We start from the raw sequence: 26,103 nt of genomic DNA on the forward strand, positions 1-26,103 counted from the left end.
CCCTACTTAACCAAGGCTCAATCCTGTATACAACAACGAATTACGATTGTGTCTTCATTCAATCTCAATAGGAAATTCAAATTGCATGACCTACTAGGGCTAAATTCAGCAGCTATTATTTTTAACTGAGAGTAAGTTAAGTTAATAGAAAGTCAACTACTCAACTAAACTAAAGTCTATCTCTATTCTAGAACTAGAGATCAGTTAACTAATGAACACTAGAGTTAACTCCACTACATAGCTAATTTTAGCCATCAACCAGTCCACAACTCATTGCATGCCATCTAACTCAAATTAACTAACTATAATTCAGTGATAGGCCACATCACACATGTTAACTAAAAGCTAACTCAAGCAACTATGATACTGAATTTGAATTAGCATCTTTGACTAAGGCACAAGTCAAAAAAGTCATTCCTTGCTACATTTTCAACACTCTGTCTTAGCGAGGAAGGGATTCTTGGAAGAACCTTGTCCACCTGGATCTATATTCAACTCTACCAAGTTCTTTGTTATTGCAGCTTCTCCTTCTAAACTAAAAGGCTTATCTGCTTCCTTTTGGGGAACCTGCTTTGAAGACTTTTTCTTTCCCACGAGGATCTTTCAGTTCACCACCTTAGTCATAAGTACATGTACCCTATGTACCTGGGTGTTTGCTTCTTAATGTTAGGAGACTCAACTCTCTTTTGATCTCCCTTAACCAAATCCTCTGCCCACTTGGCTCGAAATTTCCCTATACTGGAAGTCTCTAACTAAGTGGCGTCCCCCACTCGCCCTGGGCTATGGTCCTCATCATCATCATCCTACTGGTCAACCCAACTTCCAACTAACTTAAACTGAAACTGAGATACTAGTTGAGTCTCCATCTTCATAGCTCTATCTTACTCTCACTCAACTACCACATATTTACTCTAATAACTCTATGCCTTGCTAGTCAATGCTATAGATGAATCAACCTCCAATTTTTAGAGGTTCTTGATCCTAACACCAATTTGCTTGACCTGTCCTGAAGAAAAATGCTTGAGGCAGGCCTTCCCTTTGTGGAATACTACATCATACCCTTTCTCTTCAAGGAATGCTACTAAGACAAGGTTTTTCTTCAATCCTAGAACATACATCACATTCTTGAGATGGAGAAGGGAACCAAAATCCCTTTTAATACCAACCCCTTTGGTCATGTATTTTCCATCATCTCTAAGCTCAATATGGAATTGCATGTCTTTCTCCTCCAAATTGTTTAATAATTATTTAGTCCCTTTCATGTGGAATGAAGCTCTTGAGTCAATGTACCACAAATTACCTGGAACTAAGATTTCCATGCAAGTTATCAAAGAGAAATCCAATTCAAACTAAGAAGAGAATGCTTCTCCTCTTGTTGTTGTTGTAACATGCTTGTTGGATTTCTTGTTTTGACATTTTGTAGCATAAAGTACAAACTCATGACAATGAAAACACTTGATATTGTTAAGAACCTTCTTTTCCTTGTCTTCATTCTTACTAGATTCAGTTTTTCCTTGGGCCTTCTTGTCCTTGGCTTTCTTCCCTTTTCCAGCTAAAGAAAATTTCTCCTCATCTTATGACCCTGAAGAGACTCCATCCCTTGTGTTCCTACTTATCGCTTCCTACATAAGATCTGACCACAAACTCTCCCAATTAGGGAGCCCATCTCTTCCATTCACTACATCCTAGAAACTTTGCCAAAATTTTGGAAGAGAAAGGCTCACAATATCTGTTGGTGGAACTCTCTCCAACACCTCCAAGTTCATCCCTCATTTGAGAAAACCTAGATAGATAAGTAACAATGGGCTCATTCTTTCCCATTCGAATGTTCCTTAATTTGTCTTTTAAAGTTAGATTTTCAGCATCACTACTACTTTCAAATATATCATTAAGGGCCTTCCACACATGGAATTGTGTCTCCTACCCATGAAAATTTAGAACAATATGGTCTCTAACTCCTTCTAGGATCATCCTCCTAGCTTTGGCAATGTCCTTTCTCCATTGAGTCAGTTGTTGTGCATCTGATGTAGGAGGTTTAGGAATATCGGTCCTAATGTATTCCAAACCCCCATTATCATCTAACACAACCTCCATTATATCCTTCCATACATAAAATTTTGAGGTCCCTTCTAGGGCATGTTCTTTCCTCAAACCATAGAATGACATGATTCCTGCACTTATAGAATTCTTGCACTAACTGATCTTCTCTCCAAAGAACTTTGAATATAATAAAGGAACTCGGTATCTATCTTGTTTTTTGCTATGATACCATGTAGAAAATACTTGAAACCTTGCAACTATTAATGAGATAAAAATATAAACAAAAGACACAATATTTCTCTACCAAGAAAACTACGGAAAGAAAAAAATGAATAGAAACACAATCACACATAGAAAACAAAATTTATTTGGGGAAACCAATTGGGAAAAAACCCTCTTGCTTGAATTGAATAAGCTGAGAAATTTGATCTATTACATAGAATTTGCTTCAAGCCTAGAGCTCCTAGCAATATTGATAAACTCTCTACAAGACTTTCCCAACATCTAGGCAAGTAAGGCTTGCTAGGAGCTCATATTTCCTAGTGCGAATGTGCCCCTAAAAAATAGGAATTTCTCCTATTTCCTTGTGCAATTCCCAAGAGAATTAGCTCTACCTGCTCAGCCAAGCATGTACACAAAAACCTGTATAATGAATTACAATTGTGCCTTCATTCAATCTCAAAAGGAAATTCAAATTGCATGACCTATTAGGGCTAAATTTAGTAGTTGTTGTTGTTAACTGAGAGTAAGTTGAGTTAAAAGAAAGTCAACTAGTCAACTAAACTCAAGTCTATCTCTATTATAGAACTAGAGACCAGTTAACTGATAATCACTAGCGTTAACTCCACTAGATAGTTAATTTTAGCCATCAACTTGTCCACAACTCATTGCATGCCATCTAACTCGAATTAACTGACTATAACTCAGTGATAGGCCACATTACACATGTTAATTGAAAGTTAACTCAAGAAACTGTGAGAGTGAATTCAAATTAGTATCTTTGACTAAGGCACAAGTCAAAGAATCCATTCCTTGCTACATTTTCAACACTCCCTCTTAATGAGGAAGGGATTCTTGGAAGAACCTTGTCCACCTAGATTTGTCTTCAACTCTACCAAGTTCTCTATTGCTGCAATTGCTCCATCCGAACTAGAAGACTTATATGCTTCCTTATGGGGAACATGCTTTGAAGACTTTGTATTTACCACAAGGCTCTATGATTTCACCACTTTAGTAATAAGTGCCATGCACCCTATGTATCTGGGTGTAAGCTTCTTGATGTTGGGAGACTCAACTCCCACAACCAAATCCTCTACCCACTTGGCTCGAACTTTCCCCATATTGGAAGTCTTTAACTTAATGTATGCCTCCACTTTCCCTAAGCTATGATCCTCATCATCATTATCATGCTGGTCAGCCCAACTGCCAACTAGATTAACTTGAAACCGAGATATTGGCTAAGGCTCCATCTTGAGAGCTCTATCCTATTCTCACTCAACCACCACATCTCTACTCTAAGAACTCTTTTCCTTGCTACTCAAGGTTGCACATGCATCAACCTCCAATTTGTACAGGTTCTTGATCCTAACACCAATTTTATTAACTTGTCCTAAAGAAAAATGCTTGAGGTAGGCCTTCCCTTTGTTGAATACTACATCATACCCTTTGTCTTCAAGGAATGCTACTGAGACAAGGTTTTTATTTAATCCTCAAACAATCATCACATTCTTGAGATGCAAAAGGGAACCATACTACCTCTTAAAGTTCATTGTACCAACTCCTTTGGTCATGTATTTTCCATTATCTCTAAGCTCGATATCAAATTGCATGTCTTTCTCCTCCAAAATGCTAAAGAAATATTTATTCCCTGTCACGTGGAATGAAGCTCTCGAGTTAATGTACCACACACTACCTCAAACTGAGCTTTCCATGCAAGCTATCGAAGAGAAAATCCAATTCAAACTGGGAAGAGAGTTCTTATCCTCCTGTTGTTGCTGCAACATGTTTGTTGGATTTCTTGTTGGACATTTTGTAGTATGATTTCCAAACTCATGACAATGAAAACACTTGATCTTGCTAAGATCCTTCTTTTCCTTACCTTCATTCTAACTAGACTCGGTTTTTCCTTGGGCCTTCTTTCCCTTGGTTTTCTTCCATTTTCCCTCTAAAGCAAAGTTCTCCTCATCTTCTAAACTAGAAGAGACTCCATCCCTTATGTTCCTTCTCATCTCTTCCTGCACAATATCTGACCACAGTCTCTCCCAATTAGGGAGCTTATATCTATCATTCACTACATCCTAGAAACTTTTCCAAGATTTGGGAAGCCCAAGAAGAGCAAGGTCACAAGATTTAGTGGTGAAATTGTATCTCCAACACCTCCAAGTTCATCCCTCACTTAAGAAAACATGGATAGATATGTAACAATGGACTCATTCTTTCCCCTTCAAATGTTCCTCAACTTGTCCTTTAAAGTTAGCTTTTTGGCATCACTACTAATTTCAAACATATTAGTAAGGTACTTCCACATATGGAATGGTGTCTCCTTCCCATGCAAATTTAGAAAAATATGGCCTCTAACTCCTTCTAGTATCATCCTCCTAGATTTGGCAGTGTCCTTCCTCCATTGAGTCAATTGATGTGCATCTGATGTAGGAGGTTTAGGGATATCAATTTTGGTGTATTCCAAATCCCCATTATCATCTAACACAACCTCCATTATGTCCTTCCATGAAAAAAAGTTTGAGGTCCCTTCTAGGGCACACTCTGTCCTCAAACCATAGGATGACATGATTCCTGTAGTTGTAGATTTCTTGCACTAATTGATCTTCTCTCCAAAGAAATTTGAATCTGATAAAGGAACTCGATGTCTATCTTGTTTTCTGCTCTAATACCATGTAGAAAAACCTTGAAACCTTGCAATTGTTAATGACAGCAAATTGATCGCAAAAGACACAAGATTTCTCTACCAAAAAAACTATGAAAAGAAAATAATGAATAGAAACGCAATCACACATAGAACACAAAATGTATTTGGGGAACACAATTGGGAAAAACCCCTCTTGCTTGCATTGAATCAAGTGAGCAATCTAATCTATTCCATAGAATTTGTATCAAGCATGAAGCTCCCTACAATACTGATCAACTCTCTACAAGACATGTCCAACACCTAGGAAAATAAGGCCTGCTAGGAGCTCCTATTTCCTAGCACAAATCTTCCCGTAAAAAATAAGAATTTCTCCTATTTCCTTGCACAATTCCCAAGATAATTAGCTTTGCGTGCTCAACCAAGCTTGTACACAAAAACCTGTATAATTGATTACAATTATGTCTTCATTCAATCTCAATAGGAAATTCAAATTACATGACCTGCAAGGGCTAAATTTAGTAGTTGATATTGTTAACTGAGAGTAAGTTGAGTTAACGGAAAGTAAACTACTTAATTAAACTCAAGCCTATATCTATTCTAGAACTAGAGATCAATTAACTAATAGACACTAGAGTTAACTCCACTAGATAGCTAATTTTAGTCATCAACTAGTCCACAACTCATTCCATATCATCTAACTCAAATTAACTGAATCTAACTCAATGATAGGCCACATCACACATGTTAACTAAATTTAGCTAAATCAGGCAATTGTAAGACTGAATTCAAATTAGTATCTTTGACCAAGGCACAAGTTAAAGAAGTCATTTCTTGCTACAATTTCAACATAAAATCTATATATATATATGTGTGTGTGTGTGTGTGTGAGCTTATTGTAAGTATCGATATTCTATATGTTTTTTAACTAAATTTAATTATGGTCCATGGGGCTTTGAATTTATGGTTAATGGGTGTAATATTAAGATACTCGTGAAAAGATTACTGGTACAAATCCCTTCGTGGGTTAGCCAAAAAAAAAAATTATATTATTTTTTGAAATTTCATTGCTATAAATATGAATCTTCACTATTTAGATTGTTTGTAATTTTATTAATAAAAATAAAATTCCAATACATCAAATTGAGTCGGTTTCACATATTATTTTTATCAATTCTTTTATTATTTTTTTAATTGCTATGACATTATGTTTTATTATTATTGGCATAAATCATTTTAACTCCTGATACCAAACTCCAAGAGTGATCAAATCTCTCAAAATGAAAACCCCAAACCTCTTCAACGATCAAATTTGATTATTCTCGATGCTTGGTAGATCGTGAGTTTGTAAGTTTGTTTGTCCATCAGTGATGAAAAAATAAGTTTTTATGGTTAAAATATTTGATGGGTACTATATATACTTTATATAGCATTAAAAATACAATTTAAATAATGAAAAATTACACATTGTATTTTGCACTCTAAAGAAGTTTACATGTAAAGAAATTTGATCCCTCTCCACTCATGTTAGATCCATACTTAAGATGAATATATGTTGATTTAATTTATATGATAAAATGTATCTTAATTTATAGCTAATATTTATATTTTATATATATTTCACATATTTATGTATAAAAATATTTGTATTTTAAAATTCTTAAATATCATAGTTAAAAATATTTCATATTATAAAATTGCAATATAAAAGCTTGACTTGAATCAAATTTTTATTTTTATTTTTATTATTATTAATATTTACGCCGTAATGTGTTTCCCTCTAGGAAGAACTCCCCTCCAGTGCCACCCTATACATTTCTGAGCCATTGATTTTTTTGTTAGACGATAGAATTAATATTCATCGTTTGATCATAGTTACAGGCGCTAAGTGGAGATGCGTTGAGCGATTTCTTAAGAAACATCCACATCATCAATTGAATTAGAAACATCTACATCATCTCCATTTTTCCTCGTGGAACTTCTAGTTCCTATCTTTCCAACCTATTAACGGTGGGACACGCTCTTCTCTAAGTCGCAGCACCAACACCTGACAGTTTCTTAACCGTGGCACACCCTCTTCTCTGAGTAGCAGCACCAGCGCTTAACAATTTCTTAACGGTGGGACGCCCCCTTCTCTGAGTCGCAACACCAGTGCGCGGTGCAGTCGCCATGGATCTTCACTGATAAAACACCAGCTAAAGCATGTAAGGGATGAAGACCCCCTTTTTATAAATGTTTGTTCAACGACCGTATCTTCCTCTGTTTCTGCTGCTTCGGGATGGAAGGCCTATTATTATAATCTACATCATTTTCTGGAATCTACCATAGTTCCTCTTCAATATCTGCCAAATGTACTTGCTGTGAAATCCTATTTCAATGAGCCTCCATTTTATTTCCAATAATTTTGCAGTATTTTTAGTGTATTTATTTCCACCCTAGTAATGTTTGGCTTGTAGCTCGATGTACATTTGGGGATTTTTATATCCTCTGTTATGAACGTTGTATTTTCAACAACATAATGTTTTCTAGCTATTGTTCTGTCGTTGGCTCTTCATTAATTAATAGGAATAATTTTTGGTTTCATCGACATTCATGAAAGGATGGAGGGATTTGAAAGCCAAATCCATGCCCTTTTTCAGTCTGGGTGATGTCAAAGTTAGATTAAAAATTGTACCTACCAATAACCCTTTGCTTCATGTTTCTTTGTATCTTCATCTAACATAGCTCATCACACTATACCACCTTCATCTAACATAGTTCATCACACTACATACACGCAAAAGCAGACCATGCAGTAGATATAAAGTAAACTACCTTAAAAAACGAGGCTCTGGACTCTCCAAAATTTGCAACAAAGAATGAAAGAAAAAAACCAAAGCATGCTCTTATCTCCGAATGATTCAAAAACTTTGTATATTAATATACGATTTACAGTTCTTTTAAAAGTCTCAAAAAATTGCTTTTCATTCCAATCTTTATGAATCTTTATTATATTTTAACAATCTACATTTATGGCTAACTTAATGTTTTAAGCATCCTTTCACTTTGCAGGGATGCGATGGGTTTGTTCTCATTGACTCAAAAGAGAACAATGTAGCCGAGAAAGACTCGCTTGTTAACAATCCAGGCCTCCGCGGTTTCGAGGTGATTGACAGAGCAAAATTAAAAATAGAAGCCATCTGTCCCAAAACAGTTTCTTGTGCGGATATCCTTGCATTTGCAGCTAGAGATAGCGCAATTCATCTCAGATCTGTCGGATTTATACACCATTTCAACCGATTGTACAATAGTAAAATTTACAGTGAACATGATTGTAAAATCAATCACTATTGTTGTGACCTGTCCGATTTATACACCATTTCAACCGATTGTACAACAGTAAAATTTACAGTGAACATGATTGTAAAATCAATCACTATTGTTGTGGCGAGTTGGAACAAATGGACAATGTGAAAATATAAGGCCAGTGCATTTTTAGGTTACACAAAATATTTTCAAGGTTGGAGTTGATCACATTAATTTGCCTATTTACAGTTGCCAAGAAATCCAAATGAGCAAGTTGGTTGTAAATTTTACTTTATAGTAAAAGGATGGTGACTTGAAATTATGCTGGGGAATAAACAATAATTAAAAAGTTTTTTAATCATTATTATATTAAACATTTTAATAGATTACATTTTTTTATCATCTTTTAAAATATAAAACAATTATTCTTTAATTATTTCTTAAAATATAAAACAATTATTCTTTAAATATTTCTTAAACTATAAAACAATAATATATAATAAAAAAATGGTGGTAAAAAATTGTGTTAATGTTTTTTAATCTTTGTTATAAGAAACATTTTCATAGATTATATTATTGTTTGATCATCCATTATAATATGAAATAAAAATATGTGATTTTTCATAATATTACATATCCATAAATTTTATGAGATGAATAAAAAAACCAATTAATCTATTATTCAAATTATGATATTAGACTGATTATCCATCGAAAAATTCTCATAGTAACATTGAGGCCATAGAGAAATATGCACTATGACAAATTGTCAAATTGTTTAAAAGCAAACACAAACAGAAATATGAAATCACCTCAAAAGGCATATGTCAAGCTCTACACATAAACATGTCAATATCTAGGACCAGTCTGCTGCCATATTTCAAGTGAATAGCGTTCAAAATGTAATTTTAATTGCCAAGGAGCTTTCTATACATTCGAAAAGATTGAGGTATAGTTGCATATTTCAAGTGAATAGCATTCAAACTATAATTTTAATTCCCATGGAGCTTTCTACACATTCAAAAAGATTGAGGTATAGTTGCTTTTGAATATGAACCACGGGTTGTGCAATCAGAAATTTAACAACCCCTTAAAAAAATACCAATTAACAATGAAAACACTTACAATGTGATCCATATGAGCATGGGAGATGAAGAGGATGTCTTGGGCAACAACTCTGGAAGGACACCGCCCAATGTCAATGGCCACCTTGAGGCAAGCAGTATGATACATGTCTCATGCCCTACAATAGATATTCCCTCTATCAACTGCCCTTCAATATCCATTGCTCCTCCACCCTTTCTGTTAGATTTATAGTCATCCTGCGTAACAATACTCATGGCTGCTTTAATACCCAATTTTCTTGTTGAGAAAAGGGTGAAACTCATACTGTGTCTGACATGGCTGGATCTTGAATGCCTCTGAGGCACCTAGTTCTCTAGCCTTGAAGATGCTCATAGCTGAGAAGCCAATAACAATGGAGTTCTTGCGTATGCATTTGAAGAAGTGTAGATGCAGAGTGTCACAATGAAGTGAATAATAATATAGAGGCTGAGCTTAGCATTGTCTGGATAATGTTAAACACCCTACACATTTCTCAAAGTAATGAGCCCATGTTGGAGATGTCCAATATTTGTAGAAAATTTAGATATATGTGAACCCCCGTATTCAAATAGATTTTTGTTTTAGACTGCATTTAATATTTATATGAATGTTGTATTTTCATGATGAGTCAATTGGGTGGGTTTAGGTTAGGATTTTGAGAAAAGGAGATGTTATATGCCTTAGCCTTCTTCCCAAATGTGATATGTTGCATCTTGATATTATTATTGCACCTTGATCTTGAGAAAAGGAGATGTTATATGCCTTAGCCTTCAAGGCACCATCACATTAAATGAAATTATTATTTCAATTTTTACTTAATGTAATAGTTCAACAGAACATCGCATCTACCATCACATCTATCATTATAATCTACTATCACATCTATCATTATAAGCATCATCTTTATACAACATCTCTCCTATAATAAAGTTGACATTATTTTTTTATGAAATCTAATTCTAAATATGATACTTTATTGATCTAAGTGTCCACTGCAACACCTCCCCCTAATGAACTGTACATTGCCTCTTTAGCCCATAAACACCAATTTTATCATTAAAAGATGCTTAGTAAAATATTATTCACCATTCCAAAGACACATTAAATATATTATAAAATCCATACTTTGCCCTTTTCTTTTTATAATGATTTTACAGGAGACAAGTCCATATCAAGCTTCATATAGAAGAAAATATCTTTATTGGTCTACCTCCCCCATAGTGAACTGTACATTGCCTCTTTGGCCAATAAACACCAATTTGATCATTAAAAAGATGCTTAGTAAAATATTAACCACCATTCCAAAAACACATTAAATATATTATAAAATCCATGCTTTTAAAAGATGATTTTACAAGAGACAAGTCCATATCAAGCTTCATACCGGAAAAAATATATTTATTACATTTTAGCTATTGTAGCTACCTCCTTCATTTAAGATGATTTTACAGGAGACAAGTCCATATCAAGCTTCATACAGAAAAAAAAAACATATTTATTACATTTTAGCTATTGTAACTACCTCCTCCATTTCAGTCCCAGTAAATAAAATATACTTATAGAACCTGACCGGTGAGAGTTACTCTCCCTTACTACTTTAATTTCAGTTTCAATGATAGTCATTCTAAACCTGATCAATCTGATCGTTGTTGCTTCTCCGTTCAGCATTATAACGTCCACGGTTGTTTCCTTGGCCATCCTGGAGAATAAACAAAAGAAAAGAGGTATATATTTTATTATGTCGCCACATACGATCACAAGCACAAAGTCTACTGATGTTTTTTAGTGATGGAATACCGATCGAGACGTTTACGATGCTGATTCATTGAACAAAATGCACAATTGATTGAGGGTGCAATTGAGCTGTAAAAAATTAATGACAAATCGTTGGGCTGGTCATTCGTTTTGCAAGAGTGATTGGGCATTTCAATCTGTAGTTGTCGCTCACAATCTCCTTAATCTTTCGCCCATGATGTAAGCTTGTCACCTTTGTTAAAGGTCTATTGGGCCATTAACTTCTGATGCAAGCCTGTCACCTTTGTTAAAGATCTATTGGGCCCTTAACTTATGTAAATTGTAAGTTTCGGAAAGGAGTTGTTTATTGAGGTGGAGGAATTGTCGGGACGGCCAAAAGTGGTTGGAATCTGGGCAAACAAATTTCAAAAAATCGTGTAGATACAGTGTTTGAATCATGTTTTTGATAGTGGAAATGGATTCAGCACCATCAAAAACGTCAAGAGCACTTAAAATTATGAATTATGACAGCTTTTATTTGGATTTACAAAAATTACTGCCAAATTTTTTCAAAATATGACCAGAATTTCTATAACTTTCAACGCAAAAAAACATAATTTTTAGACTACAGCTTTTAGAAATACCTTGAAATTAATAGTTAAGAAAAAAGTCAATAATTAACCTCTCTTTTGATGATCTGATTCTAATATATTCCCAAATCTATTATCCACATAAAAAGATTCCTTTCCCTTTTTCGGAGCATGTTGCAAGGCAAGTCAAATGCCTTCTTAAAAAGAAGAGAATCAAGGTTAAATGTGTCAGAACTAGGGACAACAAATCCAAGGTTAAATGTGTCAGAACACAAATCATCTTTTCATCCACTGTCCCTTTGTGTCATAGGTTTGGACTTAGGTGCTACTTATTATAAACTATCCTGCTGATTGGGATCGTTTAGACATTGTCTCTTGCCTTGGCCCTTTGTGTCATAGGTTTGGACTTAGGTTTGGACTTGGGTGCTACTTCTTATAAACTATCCTGCTGATTGGGATCGTTTAGACATTGTCTCTTGCCTTGGCCGGTGGACTGTGGATCACAAATCTCATCAAACGTTGCCCTTCTTCAATCATATGGCGCATATGGAAATCTAAAAACGCCCTCATCTTTGATCAGTAATGCCAGGACCAGCTGCAACATCTTATTATATTATTTGGAATTCTTTGATTTCTTGGCCCCTGTTCTTAAAAGTCCTCCCCTCTTAGTGACCTTGGTCTGCTTTTCTTGTAGCTTTCTTTGATGGTGCATCATCTTTCAGCCTTTGTGGATGTGGTATGGTCATTCACATTGAGCCTGAGCTCTCTTATAGATTTCATTGGGATTTGGGATCTGGGGCCGAACTACTTGCTTTTTGGGTGGTCTTTCATTGTGCTACTTGGCTTAGTCTCAGGGATCACTGTATTTGGAGATTCTAAATCAAATATAAAATTGGCAAATGACAGGGGTTCATTAAACTGTTCAGCTCTTGATCCATGAAAGCTCAGATCAAAGCCCTGTAAGCAGAGTTCCAATATATTCTCTATTTCGCATATTTACTGTAAGCAGAGTTCCAATATCTCTCTATTTCGCATATTTACCGGATCCAAAATAGAGAAGCTGATCGCCTCTCAAAGGAGGGTTGCAACTCAGATCCCAACCTTATAATTAACCGGCAGCTCGAGCATGGAGTTCTGAAAGGAGCTGGCTATATCCCAATTTAATGAGACTGTTTTCGCTGTCTGCAGGGCTCACTACCTTCCCCTGTTCTGGAAATGATCTTCCCCTGTTCTGTTCGTTTTGTCGAGCAGGTTTTGCTATCTTGTAATGACTTTTTTGTCTCGGCTTATGTTGATACCTTTTCTTTTAGTGTGTTTAGATATTTTGTTACAGATCCAGGTCTACAGGACTGACAGGTTAATGATATTTATGCATCATTATCAATGGCCACTGAGAAAATTCCTTCTCTGACCTATGTACTTTCTCTTTATATTTAATAGAAGGTTGTTTTTTCTCTGTGGAAAATAAAAAGCTAAATTAAAAATAGTTTATTTCATTTATATATTTTGGTATTCTGTATAACAGTGTTGGTTTACTAAAAGGCAGTAGTTCATGCAACCTATGTAAAAGTGTCAAGATAGATATTTCTTTGTGGCCTTAGAGATTGAAGTTGGTGCTAAATCTGATATTTCTTTGTAGCCTTAGAGATTGAAGTTGGTGCTAAATCTGATATTTCTTTGTAGCCTTGGAGGTTGAAGTTGGTTCTGAATCTGATTTTTCCTGGTGGATATTTCCTTTACAAACTGTGAGATTTTACGACATAAATTTGTGTTCTATTCGTGATTCATCTTTTCTTTTCCTGACATTATTTCTATCTAGTAATATTTGATTTGGGCTCTAATTACCAATAAGTGGCATCAAATACAAGGACAAAAGCCAAAGGCCAAGCTGTCTAGTGATTTTTAGAGACTTGCGTGTAGAGGTTACAAATTTATTGGTCAAGGTGGTGTCATAAGCTGTTGAAGGATGCTTTGGTGGTTATGAAGGCTATAAAGATGAGAAACCTTAAGTACAAGTTAGAAGGGAGTACTCAAATTAATGAAGCAGTGGTGGTATCTTATGAGCTGAATGAATATAGTTTTCTATGGAATCATCGACTGGTTCATATGAGTAAGAATTGACTATAGGTACTAAAAAATTCTAAATTACTTCCAAATTAAAAAAATTTGAATTTGAATTTTTGCGAACATTGTATTTTACGAAAATAGTCTAGACAAAAGTTTAAAGCATGAAGTCACACTAGTAAAGGTGTTTTAGATTATATCCTGCCACCGCTTCACCTCCGTACGTGATGACGTCATCCGTCGTACAAGGTCCCACCATGCTGACGTCATCAGCAATTTTGGCGCGAAGGGCGAAAATCGCACTCTAGAGCACCGGAATCAGTTCGATTTCGCTGGATAAATTAGGCCAAAATGGGGAATCTTTTCATCACGCAGCCCCCAGCAAGCCCGAAAGGCGCCGAATGACCCGTTTTTCTTCGCGAAGCACTCAGAAAGGAGCAGAAGACAGTTTTGAAGGAAACCGAGGGCCGAACAGCGGCCATTAAATGTTGATTTAACGCACAGCACGTCAGAACAGCAGCCCAGTTTTTGCCAAAGAGTATCAGATGGAGAAGAAGAGCCAAAGAGTATCAGCCAAGATTTTTTAGGGGCTCGAAGCACCTGAACAACATTAATGAGTTCCCAGAAAGTCAAATCAAGAGGCGTAAGCCCGTCCCTGCCTTCAAATCACAATTAAAGCATTCAAAGCCACCGGACAGCAAAGAAGCAGAAACCCATGCTCATTTATTTCAGAAAACACTGCACCAAGCCACCGAGGACAACATAATTTACTCAATTTTGATACGGCTGCCCTCAGCGCAGCCTGAGATATTTTCATGCATTTATTTCTGATAGGATTAGGTTAAAGTAATCATCTTTCTTTCAGACCTGTTTAGGTCAAACTGTAAATAAGCAGTTTTGAAGAGTTTTTTTTCTATATATACGACCCACTGTATTGTTTCAAGGGTTGGTCAATTGATAACTCTCACTAGAGACTCGCACTGTATACCTGAGACTTTTTCTATAATCAAAAACTGCTGAAGAGCTGGAGTATGACGGTGTGATGTGTTGTTAAAGATTTCTAGAGACTAAATGTGGAATTCTTGTGCTGCAACCTAGAACAATAAGTGCATCTTACCTCTGTTTTATTGTTAACCACTATCTGAATAGCAGAAAGAAAGAATAGCTTAGAATTTGTTTACAGCACTCTATGCTCAATTTCTGTTGTTTCTATATGTTTTCATCTGAATGAATTGGTAATGAATATGAATTCCTTCTAGCTCATATTCACCCTAATTCCCCTATGTTGGCCAATTATCTAGGGATTCTTTATTGCCCCTAGGTAAAGCTCTGTTACTTCCCTCTGTTAAGCTGAAAGAGAGATTCTTGATTCCCTCTCATTCCTTAGCATTCATTCCATCCTTTAAACCTGAAACATTGTTTCATGTGCAGCTACCTTGCTCCACATATCTCTCCTGTGACCAAGAAAATGCACCACCGATCTTCCTCCTCGACTCCATGCCCAATGGTTTGAAACTTATCAGACTATGCTTAGCCTCTCTACTTGAAGACATCAATCTTCCCACCAAAACGAAAACAAAAACCCCTCAAACCCAATACCTAGCCTAAAATCATTTTCAACAAATCTAAATCAGAAAGAGAGAGCCCTCTCTGATTGCAGGTTGGCTAGAACCTGTAGTCCAAAGTTGGTCTGTGGTTACCTCGGCCGTATCCCTTTTTACAACCTGAGGGACAACCTGAGTGATAACAGAAACTGAAGCACCTGAAATCTTGTCACTTAAGGTTATTGAACTTGAATATACTGAATAAGAGATGACACAACCTGAGGCACCTCAGTTATATGCACTTATTACTTCAGGTCCTTCCTCTTCTCTTCTTGTGTCTTAGACAAAACCGCAACCTATATATATTGGACCCAACAGTGGATCACATCCACCTAATCTTGTGAGTATCAAAGAGATTCCACAAGAACCTTAACCCTCTTCTCCCATTCAAGTAGGGACTCATTTTTATCAGGCCCATATTTTTCCTTCTCCTCATACTCCATCACCAAATCCTTTGTCTAATTCTTTTCCTTTCAACCCGGCATTAAGTTTCCTTTGGAAACCCTCTTTGGGACAGTTAACCATGACTGAATCTTCTATGCTTTCCCAACCTATCTCTACTACCATGACTGTTACAACCTATGTTGCAACTTAATCCATGTTTGTAACATCACCAGAGACACATTTGAATGGTGGCCCGTCTATCCTGCCTAGTTACCACTCTTTGTCTGGTACCTTTTCTGGCGCAACATCCAGTCCATGGACCTCTTCGATGTCATCTACATATGGAATTCCATCTAGCACTTCTTTGATGAGCATTACACAATTTGCTCCTATACCTCCATCTACTCCTATGATTCAGCAGTAGACTGGTCCTTATGTTAGTGGGTATGGACGCCTACAACAACCCAATCCACCTCCTATTATGAATCCTTCTCTTGAGGGGAAGTTGCCTCTGTACGACCCTTCTCTTTTGGTAGAGGGGAAAACTATTGCAGGGATATTTCCATCTCCTCAAGTTAGTGCTCAACCTCAAATGAGTCCTCCATATTCGGGAATGGCTACTAATGTTTGGCAACCTACCATGCCCATACAACCTGGTTCGGTTGTGGCTTCGTCTTTAGTTTCTCAACCTGTTCTATTGAAAATAGCAACAAGAAATGTTAAAACTAGTATTAAGAAATCCTAATTTAACTTTTCCTTGAATTAAATTGTAATTCTATTCTCATAGCAGCTTGTAGTAGTTAACTAAGTTAAGTTGACTTAGTTAGCTCAGTAAATTCGAGTTGTAAGTCTAACTAGAGTCATGTAGAGTGATTCTCATAAATTTTAGGAGTCGAGGTTGAGTTCTTTTGAGTTGTAATTAATTAACTCAGTCTAACTGAGTTATAGTCAGTTAAACTAGTTCAAACAGTTGGAGGAACAAGTGAGAGGTCAAGTGAATTAAATTGGATTTAATTCACATGCAGTGATTAATTAGATAACTGATAATTCACTCATAAATAACTCATGTGTGTCAGTTAAGAGGAAGACCTAGTTGAGATTAGAGTTCAAGGATAGTGTACTATGAGTTGTATAATTTTCCGAGTTGTTTAGATGATGCATGCAATAAGAAGAAGGCCTAAAATAAAGCATTCCTTAATTAGAGAACTCATTAATTTTAACCATTTGAATTGCCTTTAAAAGGAGGAATGAAGGCACAAGTTTAATCATTGTTTTGGTGAGCACGAGTTGGTGAGACCAAGCAATACGAAGCACAAGTTTGTGCGTGGAGCTTGTGAGCGCAAGGAAGTAGGAGCTTGGTAGGCAATAGATTTGGCTAAATATTGGCTTGAGTTGGTTTGTGAAGCAGTGAGATAGATTGTACTTGTGCAGAGATTGTTCGGGTTGAAAAAGCATTGTATTTTCTTCTTAGGTCTTCTGATTAATGCAATATACATATAGTAGGGGTTTTTAGTTGTGGCTTTCCCCGAAAAAATATTGTGTTATGTGTGATTGAAATTCTTCCTTTTCTTCTTAGTGTTTTCATTGATCAATTTTTATTTCCATTAATGAGTAGAGTAGATTTAAGTCTTATGTTTTAGCATATTACATAAGCAGTTTGAATCTACAAGCAAAAATCTACATGGTATCAGAGAAGGAATTGTTTTGGGCGGCGAGTTTGCAGAGCATATCTGAAAATTTATGTGAAATTTTTTCACAAAAAATAGCTGATCTGGATTCCTTGCAAAAAAATACCCAAATTGAAAAAAAAAATCGGTCGAATCGGAGTTTGGATGAGGGAGATATCGTCGATTTAAAATCATCGCTTTTTTCCAAAAAAAATTGTGACAGTAGGACAGTTACAACGTGGATCTGAGTTTCCAGAATGCCCAGACGATGAGATTTTTAGCAAAGGGAAGGTTTTCCTTAGACACTTCACCATGGGAAAGATGAACCAAATTGGGGTGCGAGTGAAGAACCTGTATACACTTGAGTTACAAGATGCATGCATAGGCTTGAGGAGAAAGGAAAAGGTTAGAGACTTGGTGGTTGAGAGGGAGCATGAATTACCTCTCAACATGTAGCCTCAGAAGCAGTCTCAACAAATTGTGGAGCAGCCATAATTGGAGAAGCATAGAGGAGACCGAGTGGAGACATCCACTCAAGTAGAGACCTCCAGTAGGGGGGGATTTCGAGCCAAGTGGGCATAGGGAGCACATGCAACCATACCTCCAAGTGAGAGGTGGGGCGATGTGAAGCAATATTCCCAAGAGTTGCAGAAATTTAGGCAGGGTCCACTGAGGTGTTTTTTGTCTCATGAATCATTATCTTGCTATGGGGGCCCACAATATTCAGTAGCAAGAGGATCAGTGTTAATCAGATACTGAAGAGTGTAGAGCAGTGTTGACAGTAGAGCAAGAGGCTCAGGAGTAGATTCAACAGCAACACAGTTTTCCTAGTAGACAATTGTAGACATAGTTGATTCAGTTTATTTTGTTTGGATGGTTTTTGGTTGCAGATGTTATAGTAGCAACAAAAACAGTGACAAGAGTTGCATGCATAACATTCCAAAGGTACCGGATCGGGATAGAGTTGAATGCCTTTCTTGTTGAGAGGAAGTGTTGAAAATAGCAACAAGAAATGTTAAAAATAGTATTAAGAAAACATTAATTTAATTCGTCCTTGAATTAAATTAGGAATTAAATTGTAATTCTATTCTCATAGCAGCTTGTAGCAGTTAACTAAGTTAAGTTGACTTAGTTGGATCAGAAATTCGAGTTTGAAGTCTAACTACAGTCATGTAGAGTGATTCCTAAATTTGAGGGGTCCAGGTTGAGTTCTTTTGAGTTGTAATTAATTAACTCAGTCTAACTGAGTTATAGTCAGTTAAACTAGTTCAAACAGTTGGAGGAACCAGTGAGAGGTCAAGTGAATTAAATTGGATTTAATTCATATGTAATGATTAATCAGATAACTGGTAATTCACTCATAAATAACTCATTCATGTCAGTTTAGAGGAAGACCTAGTTGAGATTATATTTCAAGGATAGTGTACTATTACTTGTATAATTTTCCAAGTTGTATAGATGGTGCATGTAGTCAGAAGAAGACCTAAAAGAAATCATTCCTTAACTAGATAACTCACTAATTTTAACCATTCGAATTGCCTTTAAAAGGAGGCATGAAGGCACACGTTTAATCATTGTTTTTGTGAGCACAAGTTGGTGATACCAAGCAATAGGAAGCACAAGTTTGTGCATGGATCTTATGAGCGCAAGTAAGTAGGAGCTTGGTAGATAACATATTTGGCTAAGTATTGGCTTGAGCTGGTTTGTGAAGCATTGAGATAGATTGTACTTGTGCAGAGATTGTTTGGGTTGAACAAGAATTGTATTTTCTTCTTAGATATTTTGATTAATGCAATATACAGATAGAAGGGTTTTTTAGATGTGGCTTTCTCCAAAACAATATTGTGTTATGTATGATTGAAATTCTTCCTTTTCTGCTTAGCGTTTTCATCGATCAATTTTTGTTTCCGCTGACGAGTAGAGTAGATTTAAGTCTTATGTTTTAGCATATTACATAACCAATTTGAATCTACAAGCAAAAATATACATGTTCCAATTACATCTCAAATCCTTGTTCCACAACCTACATCTCAACTTGTTCAAGCTCAAGTGAATGTGAGTCAACCTTTATAGGTTGCATCTTTAACTCAACCTGTCCCAACAGTACCTGGTGCTTCTCAAGCCTTGTATACCCAAACTTTTCAAGGTAACTTACAATCACAACCGCTTGGTCAGACCATTCCTAAAATTCAAATGGGTCAGAATGTATGTGCTATGGAACATGCAGAACCTAACCAACCTTATGTTGGGATGATGCAAAATCCCATAGGGAAACAATATCAATCGTATCAAGGTATCCCTCAAATTCTTTATGGTTAGCAAATCCAAACCTGACCATTTCAACCTTTATAAGGTTATCTTGGAGTTGGGAAGCAAGGTTGTGTATATTATGGTTATCAAAATACTTCCTATCCTAGAGCACAGATACCTGTTTCCCAGGCCATCCCATCTTATCCAGGATATCCTCCACTGGACCTCAATAGGAAGTTGCCATTCGTAGCAACTCTCAAATTTCTGGAATTACCCGAGGTTGGAAATGATCCCATTGCCCATTCTCCTTGATGGTCGGTTATTCCCATGAAGTTGCCCATTGATATCCCAAAATTCAGTGGAAATCCTAGAGAAGACCCATCCACACATGTGATGAATTATCATTTGTGGTGTTCTTCGAACTCTCCCAATAATGATTATTCATTTTCAGCTTTTCCATCTACACTCACCAGTACGACAGCGAAATGGTATATTGAATTACTAAGAGCTTCGTTCAATAATTTTAGCACCTTGGCTACACATTATTAACACATTTCGAGTTACCCATCTGATATGAGACTCAAATTGAACTTTTAACCAATTTCAAACAAACTAATTCCACTCACATCTTGGATCACATTCATGAGTGGCGACGTCGTCGTCGTTTGGTTAGAATCTTTTCTCTTGACCAATTGTTAGTTGAATGGTTCATTATGTCTCTGTTACCACCTATCACAGAAGATGTTGCCAAGGGAAAAGTTGTGACCGAAGAGAAAGTAATTTCTCGTGCCCAGTATTTGGATCTTATTTATACCCAATATGGCAAGCTTTATGAGAAAATACCAAATGCTTTGCAACCTTCAAATATTTTTCCTCAACCTCCTGGTAAAGAATCACATGTAACCGACAGCATGATTGGTTCTACCAGCGAGAAGTCGACGAGTAAACCATTTGATTTCACTCTTGTTGGGGCTACTCAAAACCCTCCTTCCACCACTCCTATGCCTTCTACTTCCAAGATCAATACTATTCAATCATCCAACAGTAAATATCAACAAACAAGAAGTAAGAAGAAGGGAAAAGGTAAAAAGAAGAAAGATAACCCTCCACAGGATAAACAAAACAATCAACCTTTTGAAGAAAAGTAGAAACCTCATTACCCATGTTTGATTTGTAATGAGGAACATTTCACTCAGGATTGTCCACACCGGGTGTAAGTAAATCAGTTCCTTAAATCATCCACTACTCCCACTGTGTTGACAGATCCATTTCTAAATTAGGAGACCAATATGGTTTCCTAGGATCCTGCTTCCTCTAACTCAGTTTTGATGATTTCCTCCGCTAAGTCGCAAAATGATGTTATGGTGGCCACCTGAAGTAAATACTACGATAATTCAAATCCCTCCAATGGTATGGCTACTGATCAACATACCAGTTCAACTACATATCTGTTGGATCCTAGTCGAAATGCTATGCCTACTGAGTTGACAATTAATCCTCCCAAAGGCATTATCCATTAATCTACCTTCAACCGTCATGCAAGAGCTGCTCAGTACTATAAAATAGTTGAGGATATGGCTCAATCTCCCTCAGCCATGTCCACTCTCGAGGTATTGCAAAATTGTCTCGCCCAAAAGAATTCGTTTCTTTCTGCAAGTGGATGTATTGATTCTTTGAATTCAAACCTAGTAGTTTTTAACCATGAGAATCATACACCTCGAATTTCAGCTCAATTATCTTTAATGATTTGGGTTTTTGTTTGCAGTAAGAATATCCATCATTCCATTTTGGATGAGGGAGCCTCAACCTGTATTATGTCTCATCTTGCTGGAACGCCATTTGTTATCCCCAATTAAGTTAGTCACAAACCACTATGAAGGATTTTAATGGAAGAAGCTATAAACCTTATGGAATTTTGAACTCTCTATAAGTAGAATTAGGCAGCAAGATTGTATCTATAGAAGTCGCATTTATCGATGGCCACTAGATTACAATATTCCATTAGGTTGTACGTGGTTTTATGCCATGGATGTGGTTGTTTCAAAATATTTTAGAATTATTTCTTTTCCTCACAAAGGTGGTATCATAGCCATTGATCATCTCACTTTCTTTTCCACTGATCCTTCAATTACTGGAAGCATCCCTCTCATTGGGGAAAACCCACACCCGTATCAACATGTCGGGGTTGGATTGCTTAAGGATTCCTCTCTCATGGGAACCTTTTCGCTTCCTCCTCCTTCACTTCCATACAAAATTACTTCGGTTTCCTATATTAATATCTTCTTGTACTACTCTAGTTGATCCTTGGGTAGTGCCAGATGAATCTCATATCAACAGTTTTGGTAATCGTATGTCGCTTAACCCCATTGAGCTCGACTATGAAGTCATCTACTCGACTTTTGCTGCTTATTTAGATCCATCCTCTTCGATCAATTGGGTAGATTATTCCTTAGATTATGGCACATCATCTGATCCTTTCACTCGTACGTTTTCTACTAATGAGAGCAACATGGAGATCATGATGCCAGATGATGTGTCATGGGATGATCATCATCATAGTTCCTCCTTGCCAGATTCCTACAAGGATAATATTAGTGAATTATATCAACCCAATATTGTCGAGTCATCTACAAATTCAGTATCCATTCACGATGTCGATTTTGAGAAGAGCTTGTCAAATATTGAAGACACTATCCCTCTCGATATTTTGATCAAACCTAGCATTGTTGAGAATATACATATCGGTGTGTCTTTCTCTCCCGATGAGATTAAGTCCTACAAAGCCTTATTCCAGGAGTTTAGAGACGTTTTCACCTGGTCTTACGAGGAGATGTCAGGTATCAATCTGATAAAAAAAAAAAGTGCATGAAATTAAGACTTATCTTAATGCTAAACCAATTCGACAACGCCTCCGTACAATGCATCCCAATAAAGATGCCACTATTAAAGCCAAATTTTAAAAACCTCTATGTGCTAGTTTCATCTACCAAGTACCTTTAACTAATTGAGTGTCAAATATTGTTCCTGTCATGAAGAAACAGGGGAAAATTTGTGTGTGTGTCGATTATCGAGACATAAATCATGCTTGTCCTAAGGAAAATTATCCTACCCCGATCATCGACCAGATTGTTGATGATTGTGCTGGTTGTGAGATATTTTTGTTTATGGATGGCTTCTTTGGCTATAATCATATCAACATTCTCCTGATGGACCAACATAAGACTGTGTTTATTTATCCCTAGGGCACATTTGCATATAGAAATCTCTCTTTCAGATTGAAGAATGTTGGGGCTACGGTTTAGAGGGAAATGAATTATGCCTTTCATGTCATCAAAAATATTTTGCAACCATATTTGAACAATTTTCCTTCTCACTCAAAACATCGGGTTGATCACCCAATGCATCTCAGGGCCATATTGTTACGTTGTAGACATTGAAACGTTTTCCTCAATCCACAAAAGTGTGTCTTTTACATAAGTTCCGGTCAACTTCTCTTTTTCATTGTATTGAAGCATTGAATTCGTATCAACCCATTGAAAGTACAGGCAATCATTGATCTTCTTGTTCCTTATTCCCTCCTCCAGTTTCAACGTTTCCAAGGGAAGAATAACTTTCTTCGAAGATTCATTCCCAACTACGTGGAACTAGCCAAAGGATTTACTCACTTTTTAAAGAAAGGGGTTCCTTCCATTGGGATGACACTTCTCAAAAGGCATTCGATGCGTTGAAGGATGTTCTGATTCAGGCATCCTTGTTATATTCCCCAGCTTACCAACGCAATGATTTCCTGTACCTTGCCACTGCAGTTACTACCATTGCAATGGTATTAATCTAGGAGGATGATGTAGGGATTGAACATCCTATTTATTACTTGATTTGAAATCTCAATGATACCAAAGTCAATTATACTCATTTCAAAAATTTAGCTTTGGTAGTTATCCAAGTTGTCCAGAGGTTTCGCCATTACAGCCTACTCCACAAAACTATGGTTGCTTCCAATTGCAACCCCATGATGTACATTTTTTCATGATAATTGTTGGGGGGAAAGTACCCTAAGTGGATTTTCTTCCTACAAGAGTTTTATTTGGAGTCCATCAAATCCAAGTCAAAGAAATCCTTAGTTTTTATTGAGCTAATTTATGACCTTCCCATTGCTGAAACTGAAACAATGTCTGGTGATTATATTCCGGATGAGTCGTTGTTCCTGATATCATCATCTAACCCATGGTATGGAGACATTATCATATATCTCCATAACCACACTTTCTGGTATGATACCTCTCACTCTAACCAATGACGTATTCGATATCAAGCCAAGAACTATACTATAATCGGCGAGACCCTTTATCGTCGTGGTATCAATACGGTTTTTCGAAGGTGCCTCATACATGAGGAGGCCAAGAAATTCTTAAATGAATGTCATTCTAGGGCATGTGGTGGTCATTTCTCTGGTTATGCCACCGCGCAAAAGATCATGTGTGCTTGTTACTTTTTTCCTACCATATTTTGCGACTGCATCCTCGCCATCCAAAAGTGTCATGTGTGCCATATATACAATCGTAAGATGCATTCTTTGCCCGCCCCTTTGCATCCTGTTATCACTGTTGGACTATTTGTGAAATGGGGCATTGATTTCATGACATGTAACCCTCGCTCGGCTAGGGGGCATGGATATATCATCATAGTGGTTGACTATTTTACCTAGTGGGCCAAGGCAATGCCTACATACATTAATATCAGAAAAAGTGTTGCTCTCTTTTTCTTCAACCATGTCATTTCACAGTTTGGTGTTCCACAAGCTATAGTTATGGACCATGGAAAACATTTTCGTAATAACATGGTGTCTGAACTGAATTCCAAGATGGGGCTCTCCCATGAGAGTTTTGCTCCTTACTACCCTAAGGTGAATGGGCAAGTTGAGGCAATCAATAAAGCTCTCAAAAAAATACTTCAACATATGATAGGGGTCCATAAATTGGACTGAAATTTGATCCTTTATGTTGCCTTATGGGCATATCAAACTTTTGTTAGGACTAATACTGGGTTCACACTTTTCCAATTGGTTTATGTCCTGGAATAAATCCTTCGAATTGAATGTGAAATTTTGTCTCTTAAACTTGTCGTTGAACTCCTCCTTTCCACTTATACGGAAGAGGAATGTCTCTTACAATTGACGCGCTTAGATGAAACCTGACGTGAAGTTGCAATGGCTAATGAAGCCTATAAGAAATGTATCAAGGTGAAATATGACAAGAGTGTCAAGCCCATGTCTTCCCGGAAGGAGACCTTGTCTTGTTATATGACCAAGAGTCTGATAAATTGGGATCGGGGAAGTTCGAGCCAATGTGGCTAGGTCTGTGCATTGTCAAACATGTTCTTGCTAAAGGGGCCTATGAGCTTGTTGATTTCGATGGATTTCCATTGGTGTATCCTAGAAATGGGATGTACCTTAATAAATACTATGCTTAAGTTTTTTCAAATTACACTATGTACATGTTGTATATAGGTGTGTTGAGTATGTTTGCAATGGGTTGCCTTTGGAGTTTCCTACGGTTTATGTTAATATTGTTTACATTTGGTTTGTAGATATTGGCATCCCTCCAACCATATGTTGGTTATGTTGATGGTGCTAGTCGTAGTACTCATAACCTTTCTTCCACTACATGGGCTATATATGCTCTGAATGGCAAGTTAGTGAATTTACAAGGGATTTGTATCGGTCTCTCTATAAATAACATTTCCCTGTATAACGCAATGATTGAACTATTGTTTGATGCTATTTCCCATGGTATCCACCATATAGTTAATAGACTCGACTCACAACGTGTAGTACTACGGTTGACTAATGTCCATTCAGCTAGGAGTCCAATTATGCTTCATATGTTCTTGAGGGTTCACCTTCTGGAAAGATACTTTGATTTCATCCAATATCAACACATTTCTAAAAATATAAGCACATTGACAGATGCATTATATAGTTATGTTTTAGATAGAAATGTGTGACACATGTAAATTAAATTCAATACAAATCACATTAATTGAATGAGATAATAGAACCATAAGAAACACGGACGATAGATATATATCTATATATTCGTGTGTGTGTGTGTGTGTGTGTGTGTGAAAGTTTGGTTTTACAAAATGTTTGCCTGAGACACATTTGGCCACATGATATAAAATATACATGCAACCAAAATATGGCTATACTCTTCCTAGTAGACTAATCATAATGCTCATGATAGCATGCCACTGTGTGAGCCATCTTGCACAATAATCGACTGATATGCCAAGGAACGCCAATAGTATGTCATTGCAGTCTCCTAGGAAACCCTTTGACCCTAGTATTAGCTATGTTGTGGGCCAACCCCTCCATGTGACTCTCAACTTCTGCAAGGGTCTCAGCCACATTGAGATCTTTTAGTACCCCTTGTCCTGTAGCAACAACTTGTACTGTTGTTGGTGCCTACTGTGGGTCTCCTGCACGATGAAGATAAGAAGAACCCACAGGTTGAATGGGC

At 36.7% G+C, this 26,103-nt stretch overlaps 1 protein-coding gene across 7 annotated transcripts in view; it reads right to left on the minus strand.

Moving 5' to 3' along the window:
• Positions 1-10,673: 10,673 nt before the first annotated feature.
• The window catches only part of LOC149227305 (uncharacterized), a 68,667-nt gene continuing 53,237 nt past the window's right edge, over positions 10,674-26,103 (minus strand). For 6 of the 7 annotated variants that reach the window (XM_089377752.1, XM_089377751.1, XM_089377750.1 and 3 more), the window contains one exon: positions 10,674-10,991. In XM_089377752.1, the coding sequence (XP_089233878.1) occupies positions 10,917-10,991 (75 nt within the window). In that variant the 3' untranslated portion in view covers positions 10,674-10,916. The remainder of the gene's footprint in view (positions 10,992-26,103) is intronic. The other variant, XR_016247775.1, reaches the window with a different exon arrangement.

Source organism: Pinus tabuliformis, chromosome J, assembly GCF_031772625.1.
Source record: "Pinus tabuliformis cultivar Carrire ecotype Pingquan chromosome J, CPIR1, whole genome shotgun sequence".
Lineage (NCBI taxonomy): Eukaryota > Viridiplantae > Streptophyta > Pinopsida > Pinales > Pinaceae > Pinus > Pinus tabuliformis.